At 54.3% G+C, this 14,796-nt stretch overlaps 1 protein-coding gene across 16 annotated transcripts in view; it reads right to left on the bottom strand.

The window, feature by feature from the left end:
* The window catches only part of GRIN1 (glutamate ionotropic receptor NMDA type subunit 1), a 70,838-nt gene that overhangs the window by 17,845 nt on the left and 38,197 nt on the right, over positions 1-14,796 (bottom strand). For all 16 annotated transcript variants that reach the window (XR_012642077.1, XR_012642079.1, XR_012642081.1 and 13 more), the window contains 10 exons: positions 12,782-12,956; positions 11,338-11,482; positions 11,158-11,241; positions 10,130-10,265; positions 9,078-9,205; positions 8,681-8,845; positions 5,447-5,565; positions 4,357-4,469; positions 2,116-2,264; positions 811-968 (listed from right to left, as the gene is read on the bottom strand). Coding sequence is in view for 9 of the 16 variants with exons in the window: in XM_074973589.1 (XP_074829690.1) it covers positions 811-968; positions 2,116-2,264; positions 4,357-4,469; positions 5,447-5,565; positions 8,681-8,845; positions 9,078-9,205; positions 10,130-10,265; positions 11,158-11,241; positions 11,338-11,482; positions 12,782-12,956 (1,372 nt within the window). In the remaining 7 variants the exon portion in view is untranslated. The remainder of the gene's footprint in view (positions 1-810; positions 969-2,115; positions 2,265-4,356; positions 4,470-5,446; positions 5,566-8,680; positions 8,846-9,077; positions 9,206-10,129; positions 10,266-11,157; positions 11,242-11,337; positions 11,483-12,781; positions 12,957-14,796) is intronic.

Genomic DNA, 14,796 nt, shown 5'->3' with positions numbered 1-14,796 from the left:
GCAGCAGCCCTGTTTTGAAGGGCAGAAGCACTTTCAGAGCCATAATACACTGCACCATGAATGCGAAATGGGGTTTACACAGCACTTGACGTTTCTCAGCCCCTTGTAGAGACGCCATCTCATGGTCCACAGTGGAAAGGCAGGTCTCAGCCCTGCTTTCTGCGCAGTAGGGAGAGGCCCTTTCCAGTCTGTATCCCACGACCCTACCACCCCCCAAAAGCACCACCCAGAGAAGCTTTACACCTTTCTGTGCTTGCCCCAAGTATCATACCCATTCCCCATGCCCCTGTCCCCTATAGCCCTAGCATATCCAGGTATCATACCCCCCATACCCCTGCCCCCTATAGCATTAGCACAGTCCTGTGGACAGCTGAATGGCCCTGCTTTGCTCATAACCGGTAGCCCTCTGGCACAGGGACCAGCCCCACCCCACTCCCATTCCCCTCAGAATTAGTAGATTTAACCCCACCCAGCCCCAGTGAAGCCTTGTGCCGATATCTGGCCCCCATCCAGCCCAGCCTGGGCACAGAAAAGCACCTCAGACGCCTTCTCTTCATGCCAGGTCACCAGATCCCAGCCCACAGCCAGCCAGGACATCGTCTCCTCGAAAGCGCCCCCGCGTGGCCTGCAGCACTGGCAGGCTGGGCTTGGCCCCGCCCGCTGCGCCAGGCCCTACGCCCTGACCAACAACGAGAGCTGCAGCCCCGCACACTCAGCGAGCCTGGGGTGGGGGTGGGGGGGGCAGCGCGGTCCCTGCAGGCCCCACAGCCCGGTCTGCCGCAGTTAGGCAGGACTCAGCCCCTCTCTCACCTGTCCCTGACAGCCTGGATGGCTTCGGCAGCGCTCTCGTAGTTGTGCTTCTCCATGTGCCGGTACATGGTGCTCAGCTCCACCTGCCGCCGGAAGTAAATGTCCACCGAGCTCTGCTTCACCGTGGCGTAGATGAACTTATCGGAGGGGTTCCGCAGCTGCAAGGCAAGGCAGAGCCGGGCTGTGCAGGGCCAGCAGTCACAGTGAGCTGGGTGGGGGTCATTCACACCCTCCGTGCCCTCCCACCTCAACCCCTGCATGTCCAGCTGCCGGCCCTCACTCACTTGTCCGAACTGCTCCCTTCTCTGGTGAACCAGGGCCGGGCACCTGACTCCCTTTGAAAATCCTGGCCCGCATTGGCAGTGCCCCTGAACTCTCATGGGGGGCCCTGTCTCTTGTGTGTCTGGCTTGTCTGATTTCAGCCGTCAGCTCTCCAGAGCAGGAAATGGGACTTAGCTAGGTTTGCAAAATGCATGAGAATCTGCCCTGCCACAGCAATGATTTAATTAATTACAATTAGTACATCATTAATCGTTTCCTATTAGCTCAAGTTCCCTAAGCACTGACAATGACAACACCTTGATTTGTGCTGTTTCTGGACAAGATTCCCTGTTCGGTGGGTCGGCCGGCCATTCTCTATCACCACGCCGTGTAAGCGCCTGCACCTGTACTTAACAGAACTGGAGTAGAATCGATGTTGGGCTCTATTCTCCTGCCTTTGTGCGGAACATGAGCTGACAGCTTTGGGGGGCTCAGGGGGCCCTTCACAATGTTGGAACCCCTCCCCCCCCAGCACTGATTCTTATCCCTCGTGTTTTCACAATGCTGGGGCTGGGGTTGTGCCTGCTTGTAAAACAGCTGCTGCCAAGAGTTCCCTCTCACCCCTCCTGCCCTAGCCTGCAGGCCTTACATCTCACTTCTCCTCGGTATTGGGTCCTGCCCCCTCTAGCACATCAGAAAACAGCAGGAAGAGCAGATGGGCAGGGGGACTCTGGCACTGTCTCAGGTGAGGGGAGCCAGCAGCCTGGCCCTGGGCCTCTCTCTGTGCTCTTCATAGCAGTGTCTGGGGAGCAGTGGGTCTGGGGAGGGACACAAGGGGAGCATTTCCTTGGCTGCTACGCCTCAGCTTAGAATCTTGAGCACTTGTGTTTGGGGCTCTAAGGATTAATGGCGCCAGAGATCAAGCTACAGGCCCCGCTTCCCGGCCAGGAGATTCACATTAGACCATCGTATGTTTCCGCATTTATCCTGCCTCAGTGATGCACGACACACACAAACCCTCTCAGAAAGACACACGCTAATTACCCTGGGGTCGTTAATGCCTGTGATTCTCTCTTCAGGTCTGTCTAACACCAGGAAGGCAGCCAGGTTGGCAGTGTAGGAAGCCACAATGATCATAGCAAAGCCAGCCCACACCATGCCAAGGATACGAGCAGAGAAACTCCGGGGAGCACCTGAGGGGGGAAAGGAGAAAGAGTTGGGAGCAAAGACGCAGCTCCATGTGTGTCAGCAAGGAGAGACCATCCAGAGCAGACAGGTATCCAGCGGGACACCATGGATCTGATACCCAGGGATGGAAAACAATCCCCCTTGCCTTGTCCGAACTACCACTGTCCGACCCGTCTCCTGAGGCTCTCAGCCACAGGGCATTATCGGAGTCACATGGCTGACTCCATGCACCATTCTGGGAATGTCAGGGCACTGGTGAAAAGGGAGAACACAGGTCCAGTTTGCTGTATTGCTTCCCAGTACAGAGCCCCACACTTCCCCTTTGCCAGGGAGGCAAATAGCTCCACCCTGGAAATGACTGTCCTTGGTCAGCAGTGCCTCCAGACAGACAGGTCAGCTCTTGCCTGAGTGGAGAATGGGCATTGCTGGTCAGTGACATGGTGAGACATGGTGGGACCGTGTCCCAGCCCACGTAGAAGAGAAACCGTTTGTCTTGGTGTGACAGCAGGTCCTTCCTCAGGAGCTGCTTACACAGCAGAGGGAATTAGTGGCTAAGGGGGGCCAGGCCAGTGCTTGAGTGGGAGGCCCCAGGGAACAGTGGGTGCTGGAGGAAGAGGTGATGTGTCTACAGCAGGGGCACTCGTTCTTCTGAGTCAGCAGTGAGCCAGTGGTACAACTGGAAGTGCCATGTCCTCACCACATGGTACAACTGAAAGTGCCATGTCCTCACCACTGCAGATCCCCTGGCATGTTTTTGTACTAGGAGCAGGCATGTTAGGCCGGAATGCAATGACCATAAGAACGGCCAGACTGGGTGAGACCAAAGGTCCATCCAGCCCAATATGCGGTCTTCCGATAGTGGCCAGTGCCAGGTGCCCCAGAGGGAGTGAACAGAACAGGCGATCATCCCATGTCATCCACTCCCAGCTTCTGGCACTCAGAGACTTAGGGTACACCCAGAACATGGGGATGCATCCCTGACTACCTTGGCTAATAGCCATTGATGGACTTTCCGCCATGACCAAAGCTGTCATTTGACCAGGACACTGGGCCGATCTAAATCCCACCTGCAGTTTCCACTGAAGCAGGTAACACTCTCACCCTATTGGGTGACATGCCTGCTGTGCTCCTGCCGGACCGTGGAATGGAGAGACCCTGTGCATGCTGCACATGGGAGCCCTGAGCCTTTACGGGATTATTAGCCTCCCATGTGAGAGCTTTCTTTGCCTGTCTCCGGCATGTTCATTGCAGAGAACAGTGCAGTATGGCCTCACGGACAGCCCCTCCCCTGGACATACACGGCTCTCCTGTTCCCCTTTGGAAGAGGTGCACTTCACAGGCTGGGCTGCTCAGGACCTCTCTCCTCAGCTGGCCAGCATGTAGGGAGCACTAGCCCTGCTTGGGAAAGGTCTGAGCTCAAGAGAGCACCAGCTCCTCTTAAAGCCCCAATGCTCCCACAGGTGTGCTCTGATACATGTGGGCATCGAGCCCCCAGGACCAGTGCATTACAGCAGACTGCAGCATGTAAGCAGGGCCCAGCTGATCTGGGAGCAGTTTGCCTCCACCCTGTCCCTCTGGGCGCCCTACTGGAGGGACTCCAAGGGCTGTGAGAGCTGCTGCTGGTCAGAAGAGTTCATCAGCTCAGTTACACCTGCTCCGGGGTGGCTGCCTGGACACAGAGCAGCAGCCCATTGATACAGCTTAACTCAAGGAGTACAGTTCCCTCTGGTCACAGAGCTCCCAGCCTGGACCTAGCAGAGGGCCCCTACCTGAGGGGGGCTCAGCAGTGGGGCCAGGACCAGAGAGGGGGACACACCCAGGAAGGACTTGGTGCTGCCCCTCCCAGATGCTGCCACTCCAAAAGAGGGGAAGATGGATATGAAGCTACCCCAGCATATTGGACTGGTATCTCGCTCAGATCTGAGCTGAAGCAACTGGGCCTGCTACTCCAAGGGCCCTGATGTGTGCTAATGCCTTCTCAATTCATAGTATTTAAAGCAAGAAGGGACCACTGTGATCATCTAGTCTCACCTCCTGTATACGACAGCCCATTTAAGTTCCCTGAATTACCTCGTATTGAACTCAAACAGATCTTACCTTCTCCGATCCCAGAGTTCAGCAGCACTCCCCAAGAGAACCACATGGCCGAGGAGAGGGTCAGTGCGTCTTCCTCCTCTTCCTCACTGTTAACTTTGAACCGGCCAAACGGGCTGAAAAACAGGGCCAACCGCTTTGCTGGCACACACAGCCCCAATGCTGCCCAGCATGTCCCATTCCCATGGCTGCTCCCCAACGCCCCCACACCGGGGCCACACCCTGCAGCTGCCTTCAGCATCTCCGGCCCCACATGACTGCGCCCCATGGACGACAACCCCCTCCGGCAATGTCACACAACCATCTCCCACTTCCCAGGCTGGACAGGTCGCTCTTCCCACTCCCATCCACTGGCGTCCCACTGCCAGGGGCAGCCTCAGCATGGCCCCCTGTCCGATTCCTGCAGCCACGCCCTGCTCCCTAGAGCTTCCCCCAGAGCAGTGGGGTTCCCATCACAGGCATGTCTGTGCTGATCTGATTTAGCCATTCATGCTGCTACGGCTCCAGCCTCTGGGCCGATGAAGAGAAAATCCTAAAAATAAAGATCGGCTCACAGCCCCTTGACCACTTGCAAGGTATGAATGGACTCGGCTCCCACATCAATTGTATGAGAGCCTGGTGCCCACTGGTACGGGCTGCCTGGGGAGGTGGGAGTCACACTGCATGAAGGGCTGGACACTTCGCCTCTTGGGGAAATAAGGGAAGAAAATTCCAGACTCCGCCGAGTCTGCCCTGGCCTGAAGCCCCCAGGTTTAACTCTAGGGGCTAGTGCTGGGGCATCGAGAGTGTCAGCCCAGTATCTGGGCCAAGAGCCAGGGTCCCACGGGTCCGGGAGCCAATCCCCGGAGCTCCACGGCACTCAGAGTCACTCAGGAGCCAGTGCAGCCCGTGGAGCCTTGGTTTAGATGCTCCCGAGAGCGAACACTGACAGCAGTGCACCCCGTTCTGCTCCAGCTCGCGCTCGCCAGCAGGCCTCGGGGGAGCCCTGTGTAGAGGTGTCAGTGACCCAGCTCGAGTCCCCTCCCTGTCCCCTCTCCACCCCGTCCTAAGTGCACCCCCCACACGCGCCCACCCTCACCCAAAGGTCAGTTACCTGAACCGGTCTAAGAGATACAACATCACGGCCACGACATGCACTGAGAGTCCCACCAGCAGCCACAGCGTGCTCTGGAAAGGCTGCATGAACGAGTCGAGGGTGCTGCGGGGGATTTCCTAGCACAGAGGGAAGGAGCATTGGAACCTGGCAGGAAAGAGTCATTTAGGAAACCAAATCCCTGCCAATCTGCCACTCTGCCAGCCCCCTGCATCCAGCCCTGCCTCCCCGCAACCTCTGCTTTGGATGGTCCATGTAGCTGGGGACAATACCGCTGCAATAGGAATGCAGCCCCCTTCGGGGGCAGCCTGTGGGAACTGTCCCACACTGGCCCCAGAGGAAAGACTAGACATTCAAACAGGCCTGTGCATTGCTCCTGCTCCCAAATCAGAGAGCAGCCCTCAGCCAGGATGCTCGGAATGTAGTAGCCTCTCCCCTCTCTGGAGCAAGAGGAAGCCAAAGACTTTATATAGGGTGGAGCAGGAGGGACCCAAGGCTTGGCCTGTTCCTGCAGGTGTGGGCTTTTAGTCACTACTTTAAAGGGGAGGCTCCAGAGACACTTTATTTTCATTCAGCCTCCAAGGGAGGTTTAGCTTCCACCCAACAAAGAGAGTCCAGGGGCCAGGTCCATTCTCCAGCCTGCAAGGGTTTAGTTTCCTTCTTAAAAGAGAGGATTCAAAGATCGTGTTTGTGCAAAACCATTGGAAACTTTGCTTCTCCCTGGTGCCATCACTGGAGAGCAGGGAATGGGGGTGGGGGAATAACCTTGGGAGGGCAGGAGAGTTTGGGAGATGGACCTTCTCCTGGTCCAGAGGGATGTGGGGAGATGACATGTATATGTAGGGGCATTGCCAGCAGATCGAAGGATGTGATCGTTCCCCTCTATTCGACATTGGTGAGGCCTCATCTGGAGTACTGTGTCCAGTTTTGGGCCCCGCACTACAAGAAGGATGTGAAAAAATTGGAAAACGTCCAGCAGAGGGCAGCAAAAATTATTAGGGGACTGGAACACATGACTTATGAGGAGAGGCTGAGGGAACTGGGACTGTTTAGTCTGCGGAAGAGAAGAATGAGGGGGGATTTGATAGCTGCTTTCAACTACCTGAAAGGGGGTTCCAAAGAGGATGGATCTAGACTGTTCTCAGTGGTAGCTGATGACAGAACAAGGAGTAATGGTCTCAAGTTGCAGTGGGAGAGGTTTAGGTTGGATATTAGGAAAACCTTTTTCACTAGGAGGGTGGTGAAACACTGGAATGCGTTACCTAGGGAGGTGGTGGAATCTCCTTCCTTAGATATTTTTAAGGTCAGGCTTGACAAAGCCCTGGCTGGGATGATTTAGTTGGGGATTGGTCCTGCTTTGAGCAGGGGGTTGGACTAGATGACCTCCTGAGGTCCCTTCCAACCCTGATATTCTATGATTCTATGATTCTATGACCCGGCTCCATAGCCAATAAGACTGTCGTGGAGGGGTTCAGCTGCAGCATGGGGAGGCATGTGAGGTGGGCAGGGTTGCCAGGTGTCTGGCTGAACGCCTGGCCGAAAAGGGACCCTGGTGGCTCCAGTCAGCACCACTGACTAGGCGGGTAAAAGTCTGGTCGGTGGTGCTGCTGGGCTAAGACAGGCTAGTTCCTACCTGTCCTGGGTCTGCGCTGCACCCTGGAAGCAGCCAGCAGGTCCAGCTTCTAGGCGAGGTGGGTCATGGGGCGCCACGTGCTGCCCCACCCTGAGCACCGGCTCTGCACTCTCATTGGCCGTGGTTCCCGGCCAATGGGAGCTGGGGGGCAGTGCCTATGGGCGAGAGCAGCGTGCGGAGCCTCCTGGCCCCCACACCTAGGAGCTGGACATGCTGGCCACTTATGGGGTGCAGCGCGGAGCCAGGACAGGCAGGGAGCCTGCCTTAGCCCCACTGCGCCGCTGACCAGGAGCTGCCTGAGGTAACCCCGCATGCCAGCCCTGAGCCCTAAACCCCCTGCCCCAGCCCTGAGCCCCTCCAAACCCAGTGCCCACTCCTGCACCGCAAACCCCTCATCCCCAGCCCCACCCAGAGCCCACCCCCCCCCCCTCGCACCCCAACCCCCTGCCTCAACCCACAGCCCCCTCCCACACTCCAAATCCCTCGGCCCCACCCCCCCAGCCCAGATCTCCTTCCCGCACCCTGAACCCCTCATTTCTGGCCCCGCCACAGAGCCCGCACCTCCAGCCCAGAGCCTGTACTCCCTCCCACACCCCAACCCTCTGCCCCAGCCCAGAGCACCCTCCCGCACCCTGAACCCCTCATATCTGGCCCCACCCCGGAACCTACACCCCCAGTTAGAATCCTCACCCCCTCCCTCACCCCAGCCCCCTGCCCCAGGCCAGTGAAAACGAGTGAGGGTGAGGGAGAGCGAGCCACCGAGGGAGGGGGAATGTAGTGAGCGGGGGCTGGGAAAGGGCTGGGCTAGGGTGTTCAGTTTTTTCCAATTAGAAAGTTGGCAACCCTAGGGGGGAAAGGAGGCTGAACAGGCCGGTGGTGGCACTCGTATTGCCAAAAGGCTACAACCCTTATGTTCATTCATTGCTTAGTAGTAAGTGACCCCACCCAGTGCCCAGGGCACTGTACCATCATCCTTAATAAATCACCTGTAAAGACCAACCCGGCTAACGATACAGCCGAAGCATGCATCTCACGCTCCAGCAAATACAGGGAACAGGGAGGGGACGGGTTCTAATGACGGGGCCTAGAGTGACCGTAATGAAAACTACCTGCAGGGAAAGTCTCCCGGTAGTGCTTAAAACTGGGAGAGGGACAGCAGAGGAGAGTCAGTCCCATGCACTGGAGTCACGGCCCCCGACCGTCCAACAGCGTTGAGCGCAAGGCTCCAGGAGGGGGTCTCACTCCCCTGTGGAGCTGGAGCCTGCACTGCTAAGGGCCTTGAAACCTGCGGGGCCAAGGACCCAGTATAAAATGCAGGGTTGGAGTATCATGGTTGCAGCCTGCCCAGTAAATGTGGGATGGACTAAGGAGCAGGGGCGGGTCTTGGGAGGCAGGAAGAGGGGCCTCGGATGGGGAGGAAGCAGCCTCGGGCAGGGATGGATGAGAGGTCTGGGGCAGGAAGAGAAGTGGGGCTGAGGTGGAGGTTTTGTCCAGAGGCACTCGTTAGCTGGGGCTGCCTGGGTGTGGGGAGGGGACCCACTGTCCGTCCCTGCCTGTCTCTGAGGGGCATGTCTGCTGGCACTAGCTGCACCCGCCCTTACCTTCTTCACCAGGATGGTGAGACCCTGGTACTTGAAGGGCTTGGAGAATTCGATGTACTGCGCACGCTCGTTATTGATGGTGAGGGGGGCTACGATCATGTCTGCCTGGCCGCTCAGGAGCTCCCCCATCATCCCGTTCCACTCCTTCTTATTGCTGTTATTGACCTGCAAGAGCCAGCAGCCAGGGTCAGCCCCACTCTGCTGCTGACCCCGAGGTGCTCGCCCGCCCAAGGCCCTGCGAACACCTCCACAGGCCGCATCAGCACATTCAACCTCTCCCGTTCGGGGCAGAGAGGGGGGCTTTGGCTGAGGCTCCTCACAGCAACCCCAGCTGCTGCTGACAGCGGCCGATATACATTTCTCCTGCGTCAACACAAAGGGACATGTCCAAACTCACCCGCTCCTGTGTGCCAAATTTACCATCAGCAACCAGGTGAACTTCGTAGGTGAAATTCATCACCCCTGCAAGTCTGATCAGCAGGTCGATGCAGAAGCCATAGCAGCACAGCGACACAGTGGGGCGTCCTGCAGAGGGGAGCAGGGATGAGGGCGGGTTATGCAGCACCACAAAGATTGCAGAGAATTCCTCCCATCAGCGCCTAACCCAGCAGAACCTAGTGAGCCCATGTGAAGGACTGGGAGACCCGGGGCTGCAAATTAGTGAGCTAACAAACAAGTTTGCTAACAGCGAAGAGAACGCATCCGCTCTGTGCCATGGGGAAGCTCTCATGTGTCGGAATAGTTCCAAGCGCTCCAGTAAATGCTCTGCCATGTATTTTGCAAGAGTGAAGAAGTCACAGCAATGAGACCTCCCTGCAGCCCTGTGCTCAGAAATGAGAAACACCCAGACATGGTTTACTTGTGATTTATGGGTGCAGTGAATTAGCAAGGTTATACAGGAAACCTATCAATGCCACTGAAATGCATTCACCACTGCGGTGGAATGCAGTGGATGTTTAGCAGCCCACCACAACACTGCTCAACAATTCAGGGTAGGAAATGAAGGAGAACACAGTGTTCAACTCAAGGAATTTAGGAAGACAAAGTAACTTTCCACATTGGAATTTACTGCCATGGGATATTTTACTATGGTATGGGGGAAGAGACAAAAATAAAGAGAGAACAAAGGAAGCAGACAGTGAGTAAGAGAGAGAAAGAGGCATGAGGCGAGTCAGAGAGAAGGGAAGAAAGGAGAAGACGAGAGGAATGCAGAAAGAGGAGAGACCAGCATGGAGGCTGTATCTCTGTGTGCAGGGGCATCTGAGATTCCCAGCACCCGCATGGCAATGGAGAGGAGCTGAATGGGGCACTCTCTGGCCTGGCAAGGTGCTCAGATATTTTCCAGTGGGCTGCTCCCTTTCAAGTTCTGCAGGCCGCAGAGCAGGATTGGGCTCCCTCACTTTTTTGATCTGAGGTCCTGCTGCATGTTCATTCCCTGGAAGAAGTTACCTGGGATGGTCTCATTGGGTCCAGTGCAAAAGACCTTTTTCACTGGGTCTCCATTGATGGTAATTTCTTCCTTACATGTTCCATCGGCTTGTGTTGCTTTCACGTACACAAAGGGCTCTTGGTGAATTGTCACAATCTGTGGAGGAAGCAGAAATGCCCATTTGCCTCAGAGACTGCGCCTCTGCCAGGTGGCCTTCTCATTCCCCAAGGGGATGTGGGGTGCCCCAATAAAACACAAACTGTCTAGACTACTCAGTCTAGCTCGTTTGTGGCAAGGATCCCACGGTGCCCATCACAAATAAAGGAGTCCTCTTCCCTAAAGCAAGGCTCAGCCAGGAGAGCAGGCTGTGATGGGCTTTGAAAGTAAGGACAGGAAGTGTTTGCTGAAGGGGTCAGAGGTCACAAAGGGAAGGCTCCTTCAAATGCATAATGATAATAATAATAATCCTCCCCCCACCCAGTTCTCCCACAGCACTTCTCCCGCATGGATTTCAAAGCACTTTAAAAATGAGGCTAATAGCATTACCCTCATTTTACACATGGGAAACTGAGGCATAGAAGGAGGCCTTATTCAGTAAGTAACTTATTCAGGGTCACCCAACAGGCCAAAGGCAGAACCAGAAAGAGCACCCAGGTCTCCTGCATCCAGGCCAGTGCTCTGTCCAGTAGGTCACACCAGCTCAAGCTAAAATGAATCCCCTTTAGCTTTGACCTAGGAACTGGGCCAGAGAGCCCCGCTCAGGGCCCCATTTACAAACAGACAACACAACACTGAATGAGTCTGGGCCTGCCCCACATTTACATTTAAGACCCTTGACACTGCTCTGCCAGGGAAAGGGGCTTGACAGTGCGTCTAGATGTGCTTTCGCGTAACTTAATGCACTCCCACGTTGCAGCCCCGGACGCTGCTGGCGCAGCATAATGAGGCTTTTTAATGTAACTGAGACTCAGTCCTGCCACAAGGCCAGGAGATATGTGAGAGGAGCTACTAGTGGCTCCATCTCACCAGCTGAGTCATTTGCTGGTACCTTCAATTTGGTTGACATCTGATAGCCCGCAGGTTTCTCTGTCTCTCCCCCCGGCCAGATGATCTTCCGGTCATTGGGCAGGACCTGCAAGTGTCACCGAGAGAAGGAGAGAGAGACATTAGATGCCTGGTGCAGGCTCTGCACCTCCATCTCTGGCTCTCCCTGGAGGAACATACGTACATGGCTGCCATTGTAAACCCCAACTTGAACCAGCTTCCGGTTCTGCAGGTTCATGATGCTGTAATTGGCGAATTTCCTGTCCCCGTCTTCATTGAACTCCAGTCTCCCGGTCACACCCTCGGTGTACTTGCACGACATCAACACTCTACAAAGAACACCCCCGTTTAGGTTCCAGCACATGTTTCTTCATCTGCTCTCCTCCCAGAACACAGGGCAGCAGGGCGGATGAGAGCTCAGTGAGAGGGCAGCCTGGATATCTGGGGAAGGGCTTTGGTGGCTAGGGGATCGGGCCCTTCGTTAGTCAATGAGATAAAAGTTGTGGATCTGTTTTCCCTAGACTAGATCGGCCCCAGCAGCTTGCAATGAGCCCAGGAACTACCCCTGAGTTTTCAAACCTCATGGAGCCCTGAGCTCAGCAGGTGTTACTCTATGAACTGATCAGTGGAGCAGACACAAGAGATCAAAACAAATCAGACCATGTGAGCTAGAATGGGACACTGGGCACTGAATGAATATCAAGAGAGTGAGACTACAAATTCACTTCTTCTCCCAAGCAAGAGTGAGCATCACCAAGATGAGATCCTGCAGAGAAACTGAGCTCCAGGGCACCCACATCCCATCCCGCAGAGCAACTCAGCCTCACAGTACAGAGATCCCAGCCTGCAGAGCACGCCTACGGCCTCCTGGATCAAATGACCATCCCAGGTGTAAAGCTACAGATTTTATGAACAAAGCTACTTTGCATGCGTAATGCATAATATTCTGAAACTCTTGCATTTTCTAAATGAAAACCATTCCCCCCAATTCTATTCACCGCTCCTCAGTGGGGTCTAGTCCCATGTGACGTTTCAAGCTGACATGCTACTGTGCTGTAGACCAGTACAAAATTAAATGAAAAGTTGCTGGCATTTTTTTTTTACCATGGACAAGATTATGCTTATATTTGTTTCATTCCCTATTAGTCCAAAACTGACAGGATAGTGTGTGCTCAGACTTTGCAAATGGATTTTCCATATTCACCAAACCGAAAGTGAATTCCTTGGAAAAGTATCATCTGAAAATAGCTGATCGGAATGGAAGTGGTTGTGCACATTCTCCACAGTTTCCTGCAGTGATCGCTGTTGCTCTTAATTACTCTGCACAGATTCACTTTTCATCTTGAGTGACAAAATCATGTAGATGTATTAAAAAAATTAAGTATCAATTCAAATCCCCTTCCCTCTCTCATCAGTGGATTAATTCACCAGCAGAATTAGCATGAGAACCCAGTAGGCTGAAGCCTAGTCCTGTGCTCCAACCACTAGGTTATACCACCTCTTCAAACATTTGGGGAATTTGGGGAACTCATAATCCAGTTCCTACCCAAAGTAATGATTGACAGTAAATAACCAAACATATGGTGTGTAGGGGCGGGGGGGCGGGGTGAGCCCAGGTGCCTAGGTACCTCTTGAAAAGAGGGCCAGTCTTCCAGATGTTGGTGTTCCCAACGCAGCCTCTCGGGGGGTCCGTGATATTCTCCTTCTCGAATAAGTCATGGACTGCCTGAGCTACCACTGCGACAGCATCGCTGATGTGAGCTGACTCGTTCTTCCCGTTAATGAGCTGCAAACCAATCACCCCTGGAGCAAACAGAGAGCATGGCACAGGTCAGAGAACCCCAGGCAGACATGCCCTCCCTGTAAGTCCTTCTTGCCAACACTGAACTAAGATCCATGGATCCCCTGATCCTGGCCTTCAGCTAGCAGAGTTCCACCAAGAGGCCAATGAACTCTGGACTGTGGTGGACCCGCTCCCTACAAACCTTGGTGCTGAGGGGGGCAGGAGTTAGGCTCAAGCTGGGGCTACCTGATTGCCAGCTTCCTTCTGTAAGAAGGCACTTTGCTACTTTGCTTTGTGTTATGGGGAGCACACTGGGAATTCAGATGGCAGGCAGGCCGTAGAAGTGGTAGACAATGCATGTGGAAGACCCAGCACTGAAACTGAAAGCCACGTTTAAGAGGCATTATTGACCTTTCGAACTGGAGTGAGTGTTTGCTCTGGGCATGGGGGAGTGAATCTGGGAGTGATATCAGCTAAAGCTTGTAGAAGCAGTCAGGGAAATAAGCTTGGTTAGTGACTGTTTGAACTCAATGCTGCAATTAGTTTGTCTGCAACACAAAGCAACTCAGTGAATGAGCTTCACCATCCTCTGTGTCCTTTTCGTTGACCCCCCCCCCCCCGCCCCAGTGCTTAATGCACTGGACTGCTGCTATGGCAACATGCTCTTAGGACGCAGTCAGACACTATATGAGGTTGCTTTTGCCAGTCCCAGTTTGGGAAAGGGAGGGGCTTATCAAAAGGCTGCCCTTCCCCACAAGATCTCTGAAACCTTCCACACTCCCTTGATTCCGTCTTGGATCATGAACCGTAACAATAGAGAGGAAGGGAAAGAGGATCAAACACAGCAGTGGAATGAAGATGTTCTGGTTCCAAGACAGGTTCTCTGCTTGGCCCTGGATCTTCTTGCGTACACTTGTACAGGTGATGTCAGGAAGCCAGGAAGATTGCCAACCATATCAAAGTGAGAACAAGCAAGGAGAAAAAGAATGAGGTGGAACAGACTTTTCTATTGCAAGGCCAGCCTAAAACACAGATCTTGCACTCTCCTTGCTACAGGGTGTGCCTCTCTCAGGCCATGCGGGCTGCTTGTTAGTTCCAACGAGACAGGAGTTTAGTGGAGGATGGACTATAACCCTGGCCTCACCTGCATGCTCTTTATGCCACTTGGGCAGCACAAAAGGAACGAGAGTCACCCTAACAGCAGCTGGGGATTCCCCTCCTGACATAGGGGAATCCCTGGGTGGGGTGAAGCTGGCATAAGCGGGGATCTGGCCCTAAAAATATTTGGATGTTTGCAACATGACCTTTGAGAAAGAACATACTTTCAAGATTTTGTTCTGAGTCCCGAGTTCCTCCCCCTGCCGGGGACTGCCTTTCTAATCCATCTCCACTTTTCCATTTTACGGAGAAACAGGCTTTTTGGACGCTTTATGGACACTATGAAGGCTTTCTGGAAACCTCTGTGAGCTGTGGCTTTTTAAGAATGGTCATACTGGGTTGGAGTAAAGGTCCCTCTAGCCCAGTGTCCTGTCTGCCGACAGTGGCCAGGACCAGGTGCCCCAGGGGGAATGAACAGAGCAGGCAAATCATCCAGTGACCCATCCCTGGTCGCTCATTCCCCGCTACAGCATTTTTTGCAAAACAATTCCCTTTTGGCTTAATTTCTGCTTCTGAAGTATTTCAGAGAGTGGTGTCTCAGCTCCCGGGGGCATGTTGCTATTAGGAAGACATTCTCATCTTTGCTAAAACTCTTCCTGAGCATAATGCTGTTCTGGCCCAGGTACTAACCTACCTGCAACTAGCTGACATAAAGTTGAAGGAGGCCAAGTGCAGTTTTGCAAAAAATGCTGTAGAGTTCCT

This window comes from Natator depressus, chromosome 16, assembly GCF_965152275.1.
Source record: "Natator depressus isolate rNatDep1 chromosome 16, rNatDep2.hap1, whole genome shotgun sequence".
Classification (NCBI taxonomy): domain Eukaryota; kingdom Metazoa; phylum Chordata; order Testudines; family Cheloniidae; genus Natator; species Natator depressus.
Note: the sequence above shows the minus strand (reverse complement) of the source record. Positions and strands in the feature narration are given on the sequence as shown.